Source organism: Ochotona curzoniae, unplaced genomic scaffold (genome assembly GCF_017591425.1).
Source record: "Ochotona curzoniae isolate NIBS_2020 unplaced genomic scaffold, NIBS_Ocur_1.0 contig_2210, whole genome shotgun sequence".
Lineage (NCBI taxonomy): Eukaryota > Metazoa > Chordata > Mammalia > Lagomorpha > Ochotonidae > Ochotona > Ochotona curzoniae.
This window is the reverse complement of record NW_024465369.1, coordinates 30191064-30215000: the sequence shown is the minus strand read 5'-3', so window position 1 is coordinate 30215000 and position 23937 is coordinate 30191064. Positions and strand designations below refer to the sequence as shown.

The window sequence follows — 23937 nt, the reverse complement described above, 5'->3', positions numbered from 1 at the left end:
CCATCCTGGTCCCTCACACAGAAATCCTTCCAAGGGCCTGGCGGCATGGCCTAGCGGCTTAAGTCCTTGCCTTGAACGCCCCGGGATCCCATATGGGTGCTGGTTCTAATCCTGGCAGCTCCACTTCGCATTCAGCTCCCTGCTTGTGGCCTGTGAAAGCAGTCGAGGACGGCCCAAAGCCTTGGGACCCTGTACCCATGTAGGAGACCTGGAAGAGCTCCGGGATCCTGATTTCGGATTGGCACAACACTGATCTATGCACTCACTTGGGGAATGAATCATCGGATGGAAGATCTTCCTCTCTGTCTCTCCTCCTCTGTGTTTATCTGACTTTGTAACAAAAATAAATAAATCTTAAAAAAAGAAAAGAAATCCTTGCAAAAACTGGTCATCTTCCACTTCCTTCCCAGGTGCGTTAACAGGTATCTGGAATGGAAGTGGAGCAGGACTGGAATTGACACTCTTACAGGGATGTCAGCAATGTAGCCAGTGACTTAACCCACTGTGATACAATACCAGCCCCTCAAAACTTTTGCTTTAAAGTTAAGAGTGAAGTACATTGGTGAGGGTATGCCTTCTAAATTTATAAAGTGTAGTGATATCTAAGGCTGATCACACACACACATACACACAGATGGCGGGGGGTGGGAATTGGATGGAGAGCACGCTCCTGTTGGTTTACTCACAAAATGTGTGCATATCCAGGAGTAAGCTGGGTTGAAGCCAGGATTTGGGAACTCAGTGCTGTTCTCCCACGTGGAAGGCAAGAGTCCAACTACTTGGAATCATCTGTTGCCTCCCAAGGTGCACGACAGCCAGAAGCTAGAGCCAGAGTTGACTCTAATGAGGCCAGCAGAAGCTATAACTGGTGGCTAGCTGTCTACTTATTAAATACTTTGATGCATAGTTTTCAATGCATAGAATCGAGATATTTCTGAAAATGGTACTTTGAAATTCAAGAGAGAGGGCTCAGCACTGTAGACCAGCAGCTAAAGTCCTTGCCTTGCATGCGCCAGGATCCCATATGGGTGCTGGTTCTATTCCTGACATCCCCGCTTTTCATCCAGCTCCATGCTTATGGCCTTGGGACCCTGCACCCACATGGGAGACCTGGAAGAAGCTCCTGGCTCCTGGCTTTGGATTGGCTCAGCTCTGGCTGTTGTGACCACTTGGGGAGTGAATCACTGGATGGAAGATCTTCCTCTGTTTCTCCTCCTCTCTGTATATCTGACTCTCCAATACAAATAAATAAATCTTATAAAAACTTTCAAGAGAGAAACAAAGAGGTATAGAAATGGAATATGATTTCATTGACCCGATTTGGTCATCTTGGCTCTTGCTGGAGAATGAACATAAGGCATTATTGTGTGGATCAGATGCTGTTGTGGAATCTAATGTGACACCCAGGTACTCTTCTAGCTCCAACAGTCCTGAGGCCCCACTGAGAGCATCATTATATCAGATTGTATTTGATATGACAGAAGACCAGTTGTCAAAAGAATTTGGACATGCTTTCCAGATCTTTGTTCAGTGTAAGCCTCCCCTCTGTCCCGGCCCCTGAGGTGTTACAGTTTGCATTGATATAAGCATTAAATCACAAGGTTCCTGTTTTTGCCCTCAAAAGCAGTCATCAAGTAATTCTTTAAAGCAGTGCTGCTCCTCCAGTACCTTTGAATGCATAGGTACTTGAATGTTCTTCTGTTTGCCAGGACCGATCTATACATGTGTCTAATTTGTGGATAATTGCCTCTTTTTTCTCTGATATTTTCCTGGAATGACTGGGCTCACAGGCTAAGGTTAGCAAATAAAAACACAGAGGGGAGTTATGTGCTGATCTCCAAGACTGATGAGAGTCTTCTTTGAGAGGCTGTTCCTAGCATCCTTTTAAGGCTCCATTGGTAGGGCTAGTACCATGACACAACAGGTTAAGCCGTAGCTACCGATTTTGGCTTCCCACATCAGCGCTGGTTCAATTCTTGGCTATCTCACTTCCAATCCAGCTCTCTGTTAGTGTGTCTCGGAAAGCATCAAAAGATGGCCCAACCCACCTGGGCCCTTACCATAGCTTTGAGGTATGGACCAATAGATTGAATTTTTCTTTGTCCCTCTCACCCTCTCTTTTCTGCTGCTCTACCTTTTGGGTGTAATAAATGAGCCTTTATTCCCCTTGAGTACCAGGCAACCTGTGGGTCCAAAATTTTTCTTTTAAGCATTTCTTGATGTTGCAGCTTCTGAAAAATCCCCTGTCCCAGACAAATTGCTACTTTTATCTTTACCCGAAATCCAATGGCATAGAGAAGAATCCGGAGGACCACCAGAAAATGAAGAGCACATGCCATGAACATGCGATTCTTGTAAAAAATTACACTGGGGAGTCAGGATGTCTTAATAGAAAGATACCTCTAGAATATAGCATAGTAATTGCTTTCTATAACGTTTATCTGTAAGTAATATATACAATTCTAAACTTACCGATACATTTGAATCTGGTAAACTGTTTTAATTTAGAAGTGTCAAAACATTGAGAAAGTTGTCTCTTGGAGCATTTTGTTGAGGGGCTCTTGCTCATTTTGCTGAGCCTACCTGGTCAAGGCCAATATCATGTTGGAGAAGTTGGTGTCTTTTCTAAGTTCATGTTCAGTTCGTCCATAATAAAATGGCACACTCTATGGTGTGTGCTGAGCTGATACCCTGCTGTGTTTGTGACTTTAGTACCCGAGGTCAATCATCTTAAAATCATTGCTTTTTTATTCACCTTATTTGGCAAGTCATTGACAACTAAATATTTGCATGAACAATTCAATGAATTTTCAAATCCAACAACTGTACAAGAACCCCGAGGCTTACGTGCTTGGCATTGTTTTAGATTCTTTTGTGCTAAATGTGGGTTATCCTTTTAAAATTATTGTATAAGGCCAAGGTAAAGTAGAGGAGAAGAGCTGAAGGCAATAGTGTGTGCGTCAGTAGCATATTGGGATATTGTGCATTGGGAAGGCAGTAATAAAAATGATTCAGAAATTTGAGGTGTGTGTGTGTGATCTGGTTCTCAGTGCGAACAGCAAAAATTGTAATTGTGATTGTGTGTGTGTGCGTATGTATAAATATGTCATGTGTATGTGTGTGTAAATGTGTGTGAATAAAGATGGAAATGTAATGTGCAGTCATAAAAGTAATTATATATGTATATACATATATATTTACCTAAACAGCTACTTAAATATATAAATAAAATATATGTGTTTATCTAAAAAACAACACACATACCTTTTTGGGCCAGTGTTGTGGTGTATCAGGTTAAAACTGCCACTTACATTGCAAGAATCCAAATAGGTAGCAATTCATATCCTGCCTGCTTCTCTTCTGATCCAGCTCCCTGCTAATTTGCAAAAGCGGCAGGGGATGATCCAAGTGCTTGGGTCTGCATCCACATGGGACACCCAGAGAAAGCTCTTGGCTTTGAACTGGATCAACTCTGGTCATTGTGGCCATTTGGGGAGTGAATCAATAAATGGAAAATTACTCTCTCTTTCTCCATGTGTGTATATCTATCTTCCTCTCTTTATAACTGTTAAGTAAATAAGTGAATCTTTAAAACGCACACGTTTCTTGCATTATTTAGAATGACTTAATGAATCAAGGAAAAGAGCTTTCATTCATTTTCTTCTAAGTCTACAAAAGAGATAGAAAAAAAAATCTATTGATCCCAAATATGTTCCTTTTAGTTTATGTAGCATTTCCTTTTAGGAGGTGACACACACACACACATATCGTTTGTCAGAGGTGATCACATGTTATTTTCATGGAAATATCTCTTGTGCAGAAGGCTGCCCTCCTGCTCTGCTGGCCTCCACTCACCAGTAAATGGCACCTTGGTTTTCACTGCTGCTTTCCCTGCATGTCAGCCTTCTTGATTTGGGGGGAGCTGGTTGAACAATGGCCGACAGCCCAGACTTTTCAAATTGTTGTCTAGAGCAGGCAGAACATCTTCTGGTGGATGGGTCAGTATTTGGATTAGTTATGGGGGAAGATGAGGAATTGAGGCTGTTTGTTGTGAAATGTGACAATTATAGTAGAGGTAAATGTGCCTTTAGTGTCTTAGTATCCATTGACTGCCCCCCTGTCCCCCAGTAACTTCCAGTTCATCACAAGTCCTGTGACCCTGCGTCTAAATGTAACCCCAAATCCATCTGTGTTTCTCTTTCTGCACTTTCGGTTCTGTGGGTAATGCCATTGCTAATTCGTGCCTGAACATCTGTTAACTCATCTAACACCTCCTAGCCGATCATACTGCTGCATCCTTCCTTGCCTCATTTTATAATCTCTATGGTATAGCCAGAGCGACCTAGATAAAAATGGGTGCCAAATCCTATAATTCTTCAGGGTCCTCCAAAGTACTTGTTTTTCAAAATTCCATAAAACTCTCATTTTGGTTTGTAGATCTCTCTCCTTCTCTCTCACTCTGTGTGTGTGAATGTTCATTCTCCTGCCTTCCTATCTGACCATCACCTACCTTTTAGTCCGAAAGCTATAGTTACACTGGCCTGGGTGTGCTCCTTAGCTTCCCCAAGCCATCCCCACCACAGGCCCTTTGCATATGCTTTCCTTTAGAGTGCTCAGTTCTTGGCATGGTCCACAGTTCGTGGCATGATCAACCCTTTCTTATCAGCACAGATGTCACCACCTGAGAAGTACGTCCTTGACTGTTGTAGCTCAAGTACTCAAGTGCCTACCTTGTAGCTATCTTTTTGTTATAGCACTTAGCACAACCTGAAATGATCTACCTTATGATTTTTTTTAAGTCCCCACCTGCTGCCACACTGACACTTAAATTACAGGTGGACAGCACTTTGTGCTTTCCTTCTGACAACTGTAGTAGTGCCTGTTGCATCCCAGAGACTTAATAGTCTACTGTTACAAATATGCACAAACATGTACATATCCTCCACCATCATGAGTGCCTGAAATGTAATTGATGTGATTTGTATGGGCCATAGGTTGATATTCTTTCCAGCAGCAAGATACCTTGTACTTTACATAATGAAGTCATCATTATGATTACCATGTGTGGTCAATAGATCACGTGTTTCTGGTTACCAGTCCTCACTCTATTTCCATGAATGATTGTAAAAATGTTGAGTCCGTCCATTCATTTTCTTCTTTTTCTTGATACTGGATTGGCTTGCGTGTCTTCTTTGGCATGTAACTAAATGAAACTAATCAACACATTGGGAAATGGAGTCTTTTTCAGAATTTTGATCCACATACTCTAGTTAGTAGATTATGCCCAGAGTCTAGACATGATAACTTTTATTGTGTTATGTGCAGAAAGAGTTTTCTTGTCCATGAATGAGTATATCAAAGGAGTAGCTGTCTTCTGAGGGCTTAGAGTTGCTTGGAGTTCAAAGTAGGAGCATTAAATACCGAAGCATGTGACAGCAATAAGCATTAAAATAATTACTCCCTATTATTTAAGTTGGATAAATGACACAGAAAGGAAATAAAGAAGTTTATCTGTTAAAAGATCATGTTAGCATGTGTTTATCAATCTAAACAGCTTAACAATTTAACATGAAGCAGAAACAAATTACTGTAAGTCAGGTTAAGTCTCATGCTAGTCTAAGTGTTGTGGAGAGTGAGAAAGAGATCACACTGGACCCAAGTGTAGGATGTTAGGAGGAGTCTTTATTTCCCAAGCTTGGTGACATCAGTTCCCACTACACTCCAGGAGCCACTGTGCTAAGTGGTGAAAGTCAGGGATTTTTAAGCTCTCATCTTTCAATCAGATTGAGAGCCACACAGTACAAGTAAAGTTTCAGGCAGGCAGGGAGTTACCAGAGCCCAAAGTTTTCCTGTAGTTACTCTAATGTAGTACACTAGGAGGCAGGAGGAGCCAGGTGCATGTAGCCTCTGGAGTAATCTCACCCCTGTCAGCTATTCAGAATGGTGCGAAAGGGTCCGGGTGTACTTTTTGTGCCTTCAATTAACTTGAATGGTGCATGAGGAGGTAGGAAGTGTGGGGTGCGGACACTCCTCATTTCTGTGTCCTGTCTGCTGTCAGTTAAACTGACAAACAGTGCATGCCATCAGTGGCAGGGTCCCATTACATAAATAGTGCCTGATAAAATAGATATCAGCTTCTAGAAAGTGATGTGTTACAGATTTGGGTGTGGGGGTGGGTAGACGGGCATAGCTTGTTGGGGTTAGAAATTGAAAAAAGTTTCAGTTAAAAATAGAATGTTTTAAGATGAATTTATCTTGTAATGTTCTAGATAATCTTTAGATGTTGAATTTAGTCATAATACAGCTGTTAGAATGTGTGTGAGAGAGAGAAAGAAAAAGAGAGAGACTTGAGTGTTCCCTGTATGTTGTATAAAATCTTCATTTTTGAAGCACTTAGATGCATATAAATTCCATGAGTAGGATTTGCTCCTTCTGGATTCTTGCAGGAAGGAGGGACCCTTTTTTAAGGTCAGTGCCTCTTGTATGTGAAACACCAGGCTTTGCTCTTACTCTTAGATCCTTCCCCGGGAACCTGCAAGGGACCAAGTGGGTGGCCAGCAAGTTTCTCAACCCTGAACTGCCTTGTTAGCCCATGAATACCTTGAGCCTTTGGGATTGATTTAAGAAAGCTGTTTTGCTACACTCTAGCAAAGTCAACATGTATTCCTTGAATCAGTAGCTTCCTGTTCCCTAGAAGTTTAGAGAAATGCAGAATTTGGGACTCCTCCCTGGACTAGCTCAATCACCCTCTCCCAATTTCGTGTGCTACCCACAGGATATGCTTCTCCATGTTTGCCTGCCTAGGTCTAATGCTCTTACATACAGCTCAAAGACCACAAGACAGATCAGTCCCCTGATATCGTGCCATGCTTCCATGGATGATGCTGTGATTTCTGCAGGTGGCTTCTATTAGGAGAAGATACCATGGCAGGGATGGTGGGGGCAGGGACTGCCAGTACACTGTCATTTCCAACAGGGCTTTGGGGGATGTTTTGAACTCTTATTCAGAGCTCTTCCTTCCCATCAAAGGGTGCTTTTGGAGCCTTCTGGACACTGCTTTGCACAACACTAGACATTTGTGTTTCTGTAGTTAGCATTTTATTCCTTTGTGGCCCCTACTTTCTGCTCTCCTCTCAGATTGTGGCATTGTGTCTGTGCTTTTGGATGAGAATACATGTTTGGGGAGAAGAGACTTTTATAGACTGGGATTGACCTTCCTGCTTTGTAGCTGTACCTTGGGGGATAGCATCAGGTTGCCAAAGGAGACCAGATAAGCGAGAGTTTGATTATGAGTACAATCAAATCAGAAGGCTGGGGTAGGAGGGAGTAGGTGACGTTGAAATCAATGGACATTTCTCCCTTCTGTCCTTGGACTAGCAGAAATTTTTTGTCACTTGCTGCTTCAAAGATGCAATCAAGGGTGTTTAATGACCTGAGAAATTTGGCTAATTGAATCTTGAACAGTGAGTCACTTCCCTGCATAAATTTCTGTGCACCCATTGTAAGATGAAAGTTGTCTGTGCTGGCTACCTAGAATAGGAGTCAAAGAGAGTTTCCTAATAAGAATCTGGAAGGAATTGAGACAGTGGAGATTCCAGGGAGTAGAGATATGAAAGAACTCTCTCAAAAGTTTGTGGTATTCCTAAAAAAAAAAAAAGTTTGTGGTATTTCTGATTTTGCTCAGTTTGTCTGAGATTGTAAGAGACCCTGTCTCAGGTGAACGTGTACAAGCGTCACCGGAGGACACTAGCTGTTGGTGGGCTGTGATGGTGGTGTCTATGCCAATCCCTCTGTCCTTGTGTTGGCAGACAGGAGCTGTTATCTTGGAACCTGCATTGGGCCTGGACAGCTCTAGGAGCAGGAGCCTGAGCCACAACTGAAAGTGCAGGTACAGTGCAGGTGCTCTATAGGCCTGAACTCTGGGCCTTGGAATTGGTTTGAATCTTGGCCTGGGGCTCGATTTGAAGGTTTTGTCCCTGATTTGTGGCATGGCTGTGGTTTTCACCTTGTTCTTTGTGTGGGACAGCATAGAGCCCTGATCCTAACCACTTTGTGAGCCAGCAGGATTATGTGTTGGATGGGGCTGCATTAGAGATTTTGAAGAGAATGTCTTGAGGGTGTTAGATTTAAAAGGAAAAGAATTGTGTTTGGAAATAGAATGAAATGAGAATTGAAAGAGAAAGCCTGTCCATTGCCTGGAGTCTGGAAAGACCTGGGGCCTGCTGTTGAGCTTATGGACAGTACACCCCCTGGGATCCACAGAGGCCTTTGAGGATTGGGAGCAGGCCATGCTCTTTTTGTGCCTGATATATTCTGCTAACAGGGGTGGGGCTGAGATGGTTCTGGAAGGCTGGGTAGGAAAGAGGGTCATGCTTCATCCTGTTTTCGTGTAGTTCTTGTCCACTCTGCTTCAGAAAGGGCCATTCCCTCTGGCAGATCTGTTAGCTCCAGGCCCCTGTTTTTGCTGCAGGTACCCACAGAGATGCATCACTAGTTGGGCCTCAGAAATTATTCCAGGCCCAAGTGGCCCACCCGGAAACACTCTTCTTAGGGCAGTTCCTGTGTCAGCATTATGTGCTCAGAGCTGCGGATCTCTACCCAGTGGATCTAAAGTTTTAGATTCTGATACTCTCCACCTGAGGCCTTTTTATACCCTGGCTTCCTGCAGGTTCTCTGGATTCCTCCATCTTTTCAATTCTCTAGCACCTGTTGAATCAGACTTTTACTTCATATAATATCTATTGCAATACTAAGTATGGCGCTGATTAATAAATCTCCCCAAGTCCTGGAATCCTGGTGGAGCATTGAGGAGAGAAGCCAGGAATGGGGTTTCCAGAGTGAGAAGTCTAGGGAAATCATTGGAGAAGCTATTCAAAGATACAGATTCAGAGTCTCCAGCAGCAATGATTTGATTGATTCAGAAGATATGTGCTCAGAAATCTGATTTTTATTTTTAAACTTATTTTTAATTTTATTTATGGGAGAGGCTGACAGGACACACACACACACACACACACACACACACACACACACACAGACACACACTCACACACTCAACTCCTTACTAGTTCACTTTCTAACTATCCACAAAGGACAAAGTTAGGAGTCTAGACCTCAATCCACCAATCTGGCAGGAACTGATTTTCTTTGTCATCGCTGCTGCTTCTTGCACTCTGCCTTAGCAGGAGGCTGGAGTCAGAATCCAGAGTCAGGTAGCACCATGTGGGATGAGATGAGGGCATCTTCACCAGTGTCTTAGTCGCTAGGTAATCACTTGTCCTAAATGTGCTTTGGCTGATGCAGTTTCCATATGCAGATATTTGAGAAAATCTGCTGAACTCCAAGGCCTTCCACATGAGGCTCTTTCAACTGTGTCAGACTTGTTGTTCTATGGCTTAGATGCAAACTACAATGTTTGTGAATGTGATGGGGGTATGATGTGCTAATAACCTTTGGGGAAAGGCACTAAGGATGTACACTGCCCCTGGAGGCTGAACATCCAATTCAGATTTCCCCTCCTAATTCTGTTTTGCCATATGTCAGGCTGTGCAATTCCAGGGTTGCATACACTCAGGTTGCATATGATTACTTGTATGAGGCCAAGTGAGTATTAGCTGAGATGCGTTGGAATGGAAGTCACCTCCACGTCTTGTGTGTATGTTTCTCGCCTTTACCATTTCCAGGTGGCTTGGGCTCATAGAGGTTAGGACTCAGGGGTCCTTACCATCTCTACACACTGGATGCTTGAGCCTTTAGCCTTTGCCAGTGGGTGTATTTTTTTATCTGTATGAACAGCAGTGAACATTCCTTTGTAGAATGTTGGCCTCTACTTGGCTGATACAATCAGAGGACTGAGTGGGCTTTGCTGGGAGGAGTTGTACCACCCTCTGAGAGCAGAACAGGAAGCTTTCCGGTCCTGCCAGATCATGGGATTTGGAGTTTGCAGGGGGTGAGGACTTCACTGTGACCTTTTACTGAATATAAACAATAATAGAGTTACTCTGTAGGAATGCGTCCCTGCTGCAGGCCAGCACTGATGTCCTGTTTACTGAGATGGATTTGGATGGAGGGTAGGCCTAGGCTCCCATGGATCACTTCTTCCTGTTGTCTTATATTGTATATTACCTCTGTAAGTAGGTGACATCATCAGAAGCCCTCCATGCTGACTTTCTGACACATTATGTAGGACTCCTACATGTTGAGCAGGAGCCAGTGGAGTCAATCATAGAACACTGTGGTTCCCAGCCCAAAGGCTACCCTACAGAGTGCAGTGCAAATACTGCAAATCAGAAATGCTTGAAAACAGTGACCTCCCTGTAGCTGTTTCTGGACGTTAGCTGCCACGTTTGCCACAAGGGTCAACTTACACACATTTGTACACACACACACACACACGCACGCACGCCTGGAGAGGTAAAGGGCAACTGGCTATTGAGTGAAAGTACTGTTGTTCCAAAGGCTACTAAGGAAACCTGCCCTTTATGTAAACTCAGATTGGAGCACACACAGCTCCAACTGCTTTGTCTGCAAGTGGCCCCTGTGATGGGCTGATGTGCCTTTGTTCACTTAACAAACACTGTGGGCCTCCACTGATCCAGGTACAGTCTAGGTGGAAGCTGATTGCAGGTATAAAGAGGCGGAAGGAGTCGCTGCCTGAGTGGGTGAGTGCCAGGAGGCACTGTGTGGGGAGTCCTGAGGAGGAGAAGGAAGTGACTCACTCTGCAAGGGGTTGCTCAAGAAGGCAACATCCTTTCATTCCCGGCCAATCCCTGGGGCCAGATGCCTTTCCCACATCCCTGATCATGGGGAGATATTCTTCTTAAAAGAATAAGCTACAGGTTATGTATTTTAATTCCAGGTTATGTGTTGGTCAGTACCAACATGAGGATTAAAATTGTATGATAGAGACTTGGTGTGGCACAGAGGGTAAAGCTGCCAGCAGCACCCCATGAATTTGTAGGGGCGAGGCTCCACTTCTGATCCAGCTCCCTGCTAACATACTTGGGAAAGCAGCAGAATATGTCCCAAGAGGTTAGTCTCTTGCTGTACACATGGGAGACCTGATGGAGTTTCAGGTTCCAACCCTGGCTGCTGTAGCCATTTGGGGAATGAAACAGTAGACAGAAGACCTCTTCTTGGCCTGTCTTGGTCCCTCTTTTCTTCTCTCTGTCATTCTGCCTCTCAAATAAGTAAAAATAGATCTCTGAAAAAAACTGTAAAGTATGATTTTATTTTTTCAGCCCTTATCCTCTAAGTAAGTGCTGCTGAAACTAAATGAAGAATATTTTTGATGATAAGTAATCATATTAAGTGATTTTTCACAAATTGTATTTGAAAGGCAGAGTGAGAATGAGAAAGGGATATATCTTTCCCCCATTATGACTCCTCAAATGGCAACCACAGCTAAAGCTAGGTTTCATGAACTCCCTTGGGTCTTGCATGTGGATGGCAGGGGCCCAAGCACCTGGCAGGGGCCCAAGCACCTGGCCATCTTGTGCTGTCCACTCAGGTGCCATTAGTAGGCACCTGGAGTGGAGCATCTGCTTGCTCATATTGGATGGAACCAGTGGGTTGATAGAGTCCCAGACAACAGCTTAATTTGCTACACCAGAACGTTGATCCCTCACAAGTTCCTCTTAAGAATCTAATGTCTGTCAGCAAGAAAAAAGGTGGAAATTAAAGTGGTGTTTCATAGCTCCTTATTACCAACATACTGCTTTCCCTTTAACTTGATGTACAGAATTGCCCTTTATCCCTCAGAGGAATGTATATAATAATTGAAAATGAGCATATTTTTGTTTTTTAAACTGTATTGCATGATTGCAATCTATGCCCCTTTTGAGGGTTAAGTAAACACAAGTTTGAGTTTATGTTTTGCATTGTATTTCTGGTTGTTGCTTGCAGCTCTGCATACAGAATGAGTTTATATACATTTATTCCATTTTGACTCCACATATCAACTTCTCTGTATCTTTCTTAGGGTCAGAATCCAGGTTACTGGTTTTTTTTGGGGGGGGGACGGCGTTGTGAGGGTAAGGTGTTATCACATCGTTCTTGACAAGTTGTGTACAGGACTGCATTTCCTCAGTAAAGCCTGTGACACCTTAAATGCTCTAATAAGTTGGACGTTTCCAGGTATGCTTATTTGTTCCAGTAAGTGGTGGAACACAGAGGGTTCTGTGAGTGGCTGAATCCCTGAAAGGAAGCTCTACCAACTCTTGTTGAGTGCTGCAAGAGGGCCACCAGCTTGTCACTGCCTCAAGGAATTAGTTTTAGCCAGGCCTTGATCAGTCACTCTGTATTATAGCCAGAGGCATGACACATTTATGAACTAATGCATATGTGTGGCTCATGGACAGAGCACCTGTCTCAAGGCCCTGTGGGTTTTGCTTGAGATTTCACTGTACACATGCCCTTTTCTCATAGAATGTGTAATTATAGAGTAGCTGTTGGCATAGGCACTGTGGTGTAGTAGGCTAAGCTTCCTCCTGGCTTTGGATCAGCTCAACTCTGTTAAAACCATTTGGGGAATGAACTAGCAGATAGGTTCTCTCTCTCTCTCTGAACTCTGCCTTTTAAATAAAAATAAAATATTTAAAAGAAAAGATTAGCCCTGATGACTTTTCCTATGTGTGGAACCTTAAAATGAGGTAGATGATAATGTGTAATAAATCAGTTTGGGTCAGTGTCCCAAATTACATTGAAATGTGTGAAATGTGACCATTTTTGACTTAGAACAATGAAAGCCAGGGGCCAGGGTCATGGAGGGTTGAGTGAAGCCACCACCTGCTATGCTGACAACTCACATGGCAGTTGGTTCAGATCCTGACTGGTCCAACTTCTGATCCATTCCCTGCTACTGGCCTGGGAAGGCAGCAGAGGATACCTCGAGTGGTTGGCCGCCAGCCACCCCACTGGCAGACTAGTGGAGGTTCTGGCTGCTGGTTTCAGGTCAGCCTAGCTCCAATCATTGAGGCCATTTGGGCAGTGGATTGACACGCAAAGGATCTCTCTCTGTGTCTTTCCCTCTCTGTGTAACTCTCTGTACATCTTTTAGTTTTTAAAGGAAGATGGAAACCCCATGTATGTAATATAGTAAAGTAAAATAGTTTAAAATGTGACCATTAGGAAATGAAGGATACACCTTTGAAGCCGTAAGAAGTTGTGTCCTATATGTGATTACATAGAGCTATATAGGCCAAATGTGGCCTAAACTTGCGCTCTCTCTCTCTCTCTCTGTTTCTCTCCCTCTCCCACTGTCCTCTCTCCCTCCTTACCTTCCTTCCGTTTTAAATTTTATTATTATTATTACTATTTTTAAACCAGAATGATAGAAAAGGGAGAGACACAGAGGGAAGGGGATCTTCCTTTCACTTTTTTATTCCCTAAATAGCTGCAACAGGCCACCCAGCTTGATGCTGGGTTGGGCTGAATCCTGGACCCTAGAACTTTATCTGGGTCTCCCACACAGGTAGAAGGGCTGCAAGCATTTGGGCCATCTTCTACTTTGCTGAATCCGTTAGCTAGAAGCTGGATAGGAAGTGGAACAGTTGGGACCAGAATTGGAGCATATATGGTATGCCAGCGTCTTAAGTGGCTGCTACATTACATTGATGTCTCCCTCATCGTGCTTTTCCATTTTTTAAAAATTATCAGAGGCAGGTGTTGATGCATAGCAAGTGAGGCTGCAGTTTCAGAGGTCTACATTCCGTATCAGGGTGCTGGTGCCTGCTTTGGCTGCCCTGCTTCTAATCCAGTTCTCTGCTAATGAATCCTGGGAAACAGTCTATGATGGCTCAAGTACTTAGTTCCCCACCAGCCATGTAGGAAACCCAGATGATATTGCAAGCTCCTGACTTTTGTTCAGCTGGGCCTGACTTATGCAATCATTTGAGGAGTGAACTAGCCAAACACATACTCACTCACTCTTTCTGTTGCTCTGCCTTTGAAATAAATGAAAATAAGTAAACATTTACAAAGTAAAAAACGAAAATTAATTGCCGCCTTCACTAAGTTAGGAGGTCTGAGATGAAATTTTGCATTATCAAATTTCCTTTGAATTGCAAGACAGTCTTGGAGGTTAGCAAACTCCTGTAGGAACAATTGGCTGAGGCAGTGTGGCTGAGCTGTTCCCCTGCAATAGGATCACTTGTACATTCATTCCCCCAAGCCCTCTGCAGTCCGCTCCTGGCCCTCAAGTGGCCTTGTGGTCTTTGAGATTTAAACAGGTGGAGGAGAGGGAAGGGTGGGAGGCATCAGCTGACCCAAAACTGGTAGTTTCTTTGGCTACTTGCCACCAGGCAGCATGATGAAGTTCCGAGAGGCCCTCTGTGGAGCAGAGATGGCCCAGCCCCGCTCAGTACCCTGGCTCTGTGCTGCTCAATTGAGTAGGCTGGGGTGACAGGACTGCCTCCAGTGGCCAGCACCAGTGTCTGAGGTGAATGGCATTAATGCTATCCATCTGACCTCTAACTTAAAAAAAAAATAGTTCATAAGGACTAATGCACATATATTTTAAAAATATAATGTTTATTGCCACACTTTTTGAGAGGGAAGACTGTAACTAAAGGAAATACTCATCAAGAAGACAAGGGCTGAGTAAACCATGCTATTACTTGTAGGACAACAATACTATTCAAATAGGAAATATTTCATTACAAGAAATAGGGATGCTTCAAAAAGTTCATGTGAAAATGGAATTCAAACATGTTTATTTTGGCACAAACATTTAAAATACATAGCTTATTCATAATGTGTTTTAAAAATATTTTTTTTACTGTTTTATGTGGCCGTTAAAAATATCTTTCTACGGACCTTTCACAGTAGCCTTGCAGTGAAGTCTTTGCCTTGCACATGCTGGAATTCCATATGGGCACCGGTTCTAATCCCTGGGGCCCTGCTTCCCATCCATTTCCCTGCTTGTGGCCCAGGAAAGCAGTCAAGAACGGCCCAAGGCCTTGGGACCCTGCACCTGCATGGGAGACCTGGAGGAAGTTCCTGTCTCCTAGCTTTGGATTGGCTCTGCTCCAGCCGTTGTAGCCACCTGGGGAATGAATCAACGAACAGAAAATCTTCCTCTCTGTCTATCCTCTATATTGTATATATCTGACTGTGCAATAAAAATAAATAAATCTTTAAAAATATATCTTTCTACTTCTTTTGATCATTTTAAGAAGGCACAGCTTCAGAGGTATTTTTTTCCATATGTCAGTTGTCTGTTATAATCCTTTAATAACCAGGGCCAGGTCAGGGCAAAGCAGGAGCCAGGGAATCCACCCAACTCTCCCATGTGGGTGGCTGCAGCCAGCATCTGCTGCCTCTCAGGTGCATTACTAAGATTCTTGATCAGAAGCAGTGGAGCCAGGTCCTAATCTCAGATGTGCCAGTATGGGATGCGGGCATCCCAGGCAGTGGCTTAACCTTTTGTGCCACAAGCCTGTTGCCTGTGAGCTTTTTTGAAGGGCATTTAGATTTACATAGCATTAAAATGATGAATTGACAGGCTAACAGTTGGTCTGGAGAGACTTCCCTAAGGAATAGTCCTAGGCAGGGTTTAGCTAGTACGTACTCTGTGCTGGGCACAGCTGCAAACTTCTGTGCATCAACTATCCTATGAGCTAGGTATTGTCATTACCATGTTACAAGTGGGCACATTGACTAGGGAGTTGATTAATTTATCCTGATATTAGGATGTGGCTGAGATCTGAACCATGCAATCTGATCAGACATAGATGCCTTCAAATCTTTCAAATCTTTTTGTTGTTGTTGTTGTTGGATATTGAAGTACATTACAAGTGAGATGCTCTGCTTTAGAATATTATTAACTCATGGCTCCTCTGAATCCTCTGAGTTATCACTTAGAGTTCAGACTCTTGCCATGTCATATCAGATAAGAATAAAGTAGTCTTTTGATTTCCAAATGTAACTCTCCTTTCCTCTTTTTAAACCAACTGACTCTTTTAGGTACCAAGCAAAATATAATTTAGTACTAAGGTAAGGAGATCTTTTGTCCTGTTTTACCTTGAGTGCTGTAAGATCAGATTGTGGTGGGGAACTTTAATGTGTTTGTATTCCAAGGGCCATTTGGATATTTGTAACATCATTTGGGTTGTACAGATTTATCAACTTAAAAAAAATTAGCCTGCCATAGATTCATTGGATTTCAGGTCCCTCCTGCCATTATGTTGGCAGTGCCAGACTAAATGATAAGGTGCCTGGACAAGGTGCTCCCCAGCCCCGCTAGAGATGATAGTGTACCTCCTGTAGAGATGGAGAAATGAGTCCCTAAGAGAGGGCTGAACATTTACTGAGTTGATGCTTTCCACATGACCCAGAAAACATGCCACTAAGCACCATAGATAGATTTTATTATGCCCATTAAGAAAATATCACAGAGAGAATCAGTGCCGTGGAGAGTAAAATTCTTGGAACCTAAAAAAATGTCTACTTGAGAAGTGCAGAGGCAGAAAGAAAGCAATCTCCTACCTCCTGGTTCACTCCCCCAATGCCTCCCAGATAGATGGCTAGGAAGCTGGATTGGAAGCACAGGTGCTGGGACTTAAAGTAGCACTACAGTACAGGATGTGACATCCCAAGTAAAGGTTCAGTCCCCTGTGCCAGTGTGCATACCAGCCCTCTCATTGCTTACAATAGGTGTTAGTGAGAAGGTGACTCAATCAACAGTGAAAGGCTTTTTCTTCTTCTTCTTCTTCTTTTTTTTTTTTTGCTTTAGTCTGCCCTGTCATAACAAAATATGATAAACTAAATGACTATGGAAATGCATTTCTCATGTTTCTTGGGGCTTGAAAGTTGAGATCAAGATGCTGGTCCATTCAGTTTCTGGTGGGGGCTGTCCAGCCTTTTAGATGAGCATCTTCACTCTGTGTACTCTATGGAGAAGTGGGGAGAGAGTGAGTCCTCCATTGTGTCTTCTTGTGAGGACTCATGCCTCTCTGCGACCTGAAGTGAGCAACCTCATTTACCTCCAGAAAGTCCCTATCTCCAAATACAGTCATGTGTCAACTCAAAGTCTATGGTCTGAAATTTGGGAAACACATTTCGTCCACAGCAGTGTTCCAATCATCTCTTTTAACCTGTCTGTATGGGAAATGATCCTTCAGAGGGATTATTCAGTTTGTAGCAGGAGTGGCCACCTTTGAACTTCTATTATTTAGCAAGCTACCTGCCATGTGCTAGGAGATTAATTACTGTTTGTTGATAGATTAATAGAAACAAACATCATTGTGCTAATTTCTTGTACTTAAACTTTCGTGGCTATTAAGTATATTTGCCCCACATTTGATTAAATAGCTAATAATGTATCCAGGTTTTATTTTGGTTAACTCTAAGGCATCCTGCTTCGTTTAATGGGAATACCACTGAATTAGACATACAGGGGCAGAGGTTGCATAATAGAGAAGGAAAAAGCCATAGGAAGTCTAGGCTAGGAATAGTTACTGCTGATAAGCAGTACTTTCTGACTATAAGAACACAAAAAGGACACGTGATGTTCTGCATTTGTTAGAATCTGTTTTTGTTATGTGAAAGGAAAGCATTTTTAACCCTGGCACTCCATAGAAAGAGAAAACTATCTCATGGGTCATAGAAATTGGAACCTTAAACATACTGTTGTCCATGTTATTATTGACGACTGTGAAGATTTTTGTGCAAGAAACATCCATGCCTTTTATGCTCATTTGTTACACATATAGTGAATTCCAAAGCCATAATATGTAATGAAATATATTCCCATGAAGTATTTCCTTGGATAGCTGAATGTGGGAAAGGCAGCTAAGCCATTTTCTGGCATATTTTCCTTGAATATGCCCATTTTCCAGCCCGTAAAAAAGGAAAAAGAGCATGGATGCATCACCCTGAGGGACAGGCTGCACATTGGTTATGAGCTCAAAGACGCTCCTCTGGTTGCTGCTGACTTCTTGACTAGCCCACACTTACGATGAGTTGTTCCTAGTCTGGAATTGTTCACCAGCTGAGAGTGGAGATAGAGTAATGCAAGTCAGCAAGCTGAAAGGATGTGAAGCCACACTCTGAGCTTGTGTATGTTGGCTGTTTCCCTATAGAATGTTGTACTTCACTTGAAATAGGAGTCAAGCATAAAGTGGAGGAAATTCATAAAATGTCAAGAGCCTTTTCCTGAAGCAGTGCATACTTCATTGAAAATACACTACTAAATATCAATGCTGCATGTAAGTAGTGTAGATTATTCAAAAGATAAAGACAAGGTTCTAATTAACATGTTAATTGCTACTATCTCATTTTTTTATTGCTAACACTTGTCTAATTCGTAGATTTACAAGTCCTCCATTTGTAGCTTCTTGTTTCACTATGAGAAAACATAAACACCCTTCAAGCAAGACAGGTTGTTTCTAAACGTCTTTTAGAATCATGTCTTTAGGTCATCTTCTCTCCTTTTTAGATTATGGATTTGCTCTCATCCTGAGAATCTTGATATAGGATGACAATTTTAAAACATATATTTGAGCAAGAGAGTGCATATTCTCATATACTGCTTCACAAAGGCTTGCAACAGCTGGGGCTGGGCCAAGTCAAAGTCGAGAGCTGGACATGAAATCTGAGTCTGTTTCATGAGTGGCAGAAACAGGCTGAAGTGAGCCATCATTGCTGCTTCTGCATTAGGAGGAAGCTGGTAATAGGAGCTGGAGCTGGAACTCTAACTCTGAGATGCAGGTTTCCTAACAGGTATCTTAGCCATAAGGTTCTATGCCTATCTGAAGTTTGAAAATTTTTTATCATAACTCACAATAAAAAAAAATGTTTCATTCCATTTTGGGTGTGACAGCAACCGTGGTTCCCAGAAGCATTCTCCGCTTTAATTTCTGAGCTAGAGCCTGCTATTTCCCTTCCTGAAACGCTGACCTCTACACAGCATGCTGATTGCAGAACCAGCGGATCCCGACTGGCAATTTGGAAAAACACCAGCCTGGTGCAGAGAGTGGCAGATAAGGATAAGGATGGCTTGTCCCGGCATCCTAATCCTACTTTGCAGACACTACAGGAAAATGAATGAAAGTCCCTTTTCATCTCAGGCCACTGTTTCCTCTTCTGTGCAGTGAGGCATTTGACGGGCTTATCCTCCAGGTGCCCCCCTCCCTGCTTTCAACTTCATTCTTGATGTCTCCTGCAGTGGGAGGTGTCTGGATCAGATTGGCATCTCCCATAGTGTTGAATGAAGGGTTCAATGCATTCAGGCCTTGTGATGATGCTGGGCCATGGAAGCCTCATATGAATTTCTGAGTAGGGGTGCAAGGTAGCCAGATGTTCTTCATGCAGTGTAAGTTGTAAAGCAATCATAGTGATCCCCTGGCACACTCTACTAAAAGACTTACCCCACCACCTTTGTAGACTCCTTAATTGTGTCCTGATTCTTGGCTGTGTTTTGGAAACCAGGAGACTTTTATGATCAGAGACTAAACAGTTTGTAAAAGGTAGTCCCAAATTCCATACTTGGCCTATTTCATCTCTGCTGAGAATTTGCTTTGCTTTCTTCTTCTGTGTTTTTCTTTTCCCTAGATTTGAGAATGTTCTAAGATGCAGATGGAGCCTGGAAGAATGGGGTTCAGGGGTAGGACATACTTACAGTGGGTAGAGTTCAAAAGTGGCCTCCTTTTAGTAGCTAGTTAGAGGTGCTTACTGATAGCTCTGCTGGGCACCACCCCAGCACTAACCAGCTACTTAGCACTTTCTCTGTGGCTGCCTTCAGGGGTGGTCTGTTGTTCAGGAGACTGGAAAATACACTTTGCAGTCAGCGGAGCTCTTTGTAGTGTTTAGCTCTGGTGTCTGGAACTTTGTGGGTTGCCCCCAGTATTCTGTGATCTGCTCTGGCAGGAGCTTAGCTGACAGAGCAAGCAGGTTGGAGGTGAGGAGTCAGGATGAGGAAGGCCCTTAGCTAGCCTCTGGCAGGGACACCATCTCATGAAACTGGGCTCCACAGAGAAGTTCACCAGCAGTTTCTGTCTCCGTAGTTTCCTATGTCAAATCGCAGGACTGTAAGAAATACATTCCTAAGCAAGGTCAAGGACATTGAAGAAGAGTATGCTCTGCTTTTGCAGAAAGGAGGAAACAGGCTGAGACCTCGGAGTCCAGCACACCTGATTCAGATCTCTGCCCTGGCCCTTACTGGCTCTTTGACCTTGGGCAAGTTTTCTCCATGCAAAAGGAGACAGTGAAATTGTGCAGGCTTGTAAAGGGAATTAACGTGAGTCAGATGCCTCTTGTACCGTGGGTGGTCAGAGCCATGAACTTCCTTCCCTCCTGGTCACAGATTTGGCTTTCCTGGAATGGGAACCTTCATAGTGGAAACTGGGTGAGGGGGAGGGATTTACAGGGTCAGGGTTCAGAGCTGATAATAAAGCCATGGGTAAGATGGGAGACAGAGTTTCAGTCCTGCAAACCTGCTTGTGGGTACTTGCTTTTTGTGTGTATGGGTGGGAGAGAGGGGGGGACTTGGGTTACATTGGGAATGCTGTTCTCTTTTTGTGATGCATATTAGGAAAGCAAATACCTCTCTTTCTTAGTTCCAGAACTATTTCTCACCCTCTTTCCCTTTTTGAATACATTCAGTGGCTTAGTCGAAAAATATTATCGGAAAAAAAATATTATTAGGAGACATATATCAGGAGAAAGCTAGATGGCCACATCTGGCCCTCCCCGTACCCCACCCCCTTTTTTTTAAATGCTGAGCACAGGAGGTTTCTCTCCTTGGCTGTCATGCAGCAGCAGAGGATTTATATGATTAGAATGACACTTTTGGCATGATTTGCAGAATTGAGATATCTTAACCTGAGGGTCTTTGTGCCCCTGTGGAATACAAACTCGATTAAGAGCTCTTTGTTCCCTGCCACAAATCATTCCACGTCTACATTTTGCTCTTATAAAATATGGATAACAGCCTGACTTTGTCTCCTAGGAGTTTGAGTGCATTAGCTGATGATCTTGAAACCTTAGAAACAGGATATTCCTGTGAATACCAAGAGCTTTTGTAATTACACATTTACATCATGTTGGCTTGACATCTTCCAACACCGTGTTTCCAACAAGAGACTACCAGAGTTGATTTCCTGACTTTCTAAGTGGAGAGCAAGCCCTGACTTAAACCCAAACCATGTTTGGAAGATTTAAGTTGTCCTATCCTCTAATGGAAGCCTTGAAGTAGCTCAGGTCATCCTGATTTGGTTTGGACAAAAGTAAATGAGGAGCCCCTGAAGGTAGAGAATGGTGGGACCTGAGGATGCCAGTGGCTTTCATGCAGGGCTGTGCACTGATGCTCAGCTCCCAAAGTCCTGTGTCCTCAGACATATTGTCATCTAGAAAAATCGAGTTGTTCCTTTCCCTTCTACTTGCAACAACTGCCACCCCCGTCTCTAGCTAATTGTTTTAAGACTTAAGAAATTCTTTGAAGAGTTATCAGGTAGCAATGTTTTAGATACCTTGAGTAGAAGACTCTTCAGCATCATGGGTGTTTCTTTAAGAATGAGGTCACAAATAGTAAAAAGCCAGTGTGTCTTTTGACAGGTGATGGTGTTTTTGTTCTGTTGCAGGCAGTGGAGCTACTGCTGTGGTTCAGGCTGCCCTATGCAAACCCAGGCAAGAACGGGTGGCAATAAAGCGGATCAACTTGGAGAAATGCCAGACCAGTATGGATGAACTATTAGTAAGTAAAAGGGCACGGCACCCCTGCTGGTTGCTTCTTCTAACCTGTGGGTGTGTGAGAGCAGACTGGTGGGATTGGGGTGGGGGAGAGAGTAATGTGTTAGTGGTTTGAGTTAATCTCTTATTTTGAAATAATGTGTTTCTTGGAAAGTAGTCTGCATTACTTCTTTTTGCTACCCCCCTGACTAATGATGTCACACATGATTTGTATATTGTATAAGCTATTCATTGCTTTGCATTCACAAACAGTGTTTTGCTCAGTCTGGGTTAACCCCTGTGGCAGACACTCAGTAGGCACTGCACTTTATTATCGAGGGAGCGTGCTTGGCCATGTGACCCTGGGTCTGTGATGGGTGATGACTCAGGCTGTGAGTTGGTCCTTTTGGCTTCCATAAATTGTAAAATCACACATATCTTTGTCTTATTTTTTTAAAATGCAGTGTAACTTGCATTTGGCTAATGAGAGGTGTTGGTTTTTCCTCATAGGACAATATGTACTTATTTTAAGTGAGGAGCACTGCATAAATAATTGGAGCTTGTCAGTGTGGAGATGATGATGGTGGCATTGGTTGGTTTAGGGAACATTTGTTTTTGGCTTAACTGACTCATTATTAAATGAACAGCCTGGCAAATGGTTATTAGTTGCCCAGCAAACTGTGAAGGGTTTGAGAGTTTAATCTCATAAATACAGTTGTCATTCTGCCTGCCAATTTTCTGTTTTTCCTTGTGGCTGTTTGTTGGAGGATAATGGAACACTGCAATGGAGGAGTTAACTGATTGGTTAACCCAGCACTAATCCCAGTACAAATATTAGTCCAATAGCTCTATACAGGCTACAAAGTATAATGACAGTTGGCTCCAAATAAAGGGACCTTTTGTTATATTCTGCTTTGGGAATGGAATGCCATTAACAAGAGCTTTTTGTCTTTATTCAGAATATAGCTTTTATTTCAGGCTTAATTACAGTACGCTATAGTATAAATTAAGTACAAGAATAAAGCTGTACTTTTGCAGGTCGGGTTTGGCCTTACATTTTAAGTTAGGCTGCATAATACATGGATTTCTTTGATGCTGAAGCAACAGATGGGGGATCCAAACTCAGACTCAACCAAGGAATCCCATAATTCAATGGTAGCTAAAAAAATTATGTGCTTTAATGCTTTAGTCCTCAAGATTTCAGTGTGTTTGGCTGTTAGGGAGATTACTAGTGCATGCTGCTTGTCTGTTGCTTGCTAAAGTGGTGAGCAATACAGCTGTGCTCTTTTTCATCCAGTTTTCAGGGTCACTTTCCGTGAATGGAAAAGGAATGAAACAAACCGAGGGGAGAGTTGGGTCTTGCTTCTGCCACTACAGTGATTTTTAACTTTGACTGACTCATGTAAAAAGAGAGTTTAATTGAAAGACCTCTAAGATCTCTTTAGAGGCTCTCAAATTCTAGTGTAAATTTACAAGTATATATTAACTTTTTTGAAAAAGAAGTCTGCATTTCAACCTATGCATCATTTGTAAGCATCACTCAGAAATTTTCTTGTGTGATCCTATTTGACAGTATTGTTATCCGGGAGCTCTCACAGCAGAGGATGTATATGGGATATGTGTGTAAGGTCTGTGTGCATGGGTCCAGGCAGTTCTACAATCTGCCTCTGGGCTGGGCCAGGATTATGGTTTGATCTCTCCCAGGCTTTCATTGCCTTAATGTTTTGCTTTTGTTGTGTGACTGCCAAGGATAGAAGCTGGAACCTCACGTGGAGGTTGCTATTCTAGTCTCTTAGTTTCCCAGGGCCCAGGAAGCATGGTAGTGCCATTTGGAGAAGTACCTGTGACTTAGGCAGAACCATCTAAGATTTACACCCTTTAAGCTTTATGCTTAGCTACCCAAACCCAAGCTTTTGGTATCTATAAGTTTGCTTTTGAGCAATGGCATATTTTTTCTTCATTTTTTTCCCCTTAAAATCCATGTTGTGGTAGAGTATAATATTTTTGCCAATTTTTTATTTTTAATATAAAAAGATACATTACTGTGTTGTTTTGGACATTGCTTAACATTGAATCTTTGCCTTTTTGTGTCTTTCGTGTGCAGTCAGTGAGAAGGAAGGATGATTTATGTTTCTTCAGGGCATCCTTTGCTCAGACCCTCTTCACAGGGAAAATAACTCTCAGTGTAATCTTCTTAAGGTCGCCAGACTTTTGTGGCCTGATTATTGGCACATGGGATTGTGAAACAGAGCTGCTGTCATCCTTTCAGCT

The 23937-nt window shown here is 42.9% G+C and overlaps 1 protein-coding gene across 2 annotated transcripts in view; it reads left to right on the top strand.

The window, feature by feature from the left end:
• STK39 (serine/threonine kinase 39) overlaps positions 1–23937 on the top strand; it is a 296052-nt gene that overhangs the window by 50360 nt on the left and 221755 nt on the right. For both annotated transcript variants that reach the window (XM_040971673.1, XM_040971675.1), the window contains exon 2: positions 21579–21691. In XM_040971673.1, coding sequence (XP_040827607.1) covers positions 21579–21691 — 113 coding nt within the window. The remainder of the gene's footprint in view (positions 1–21578; positions 21692–23937) is intronic.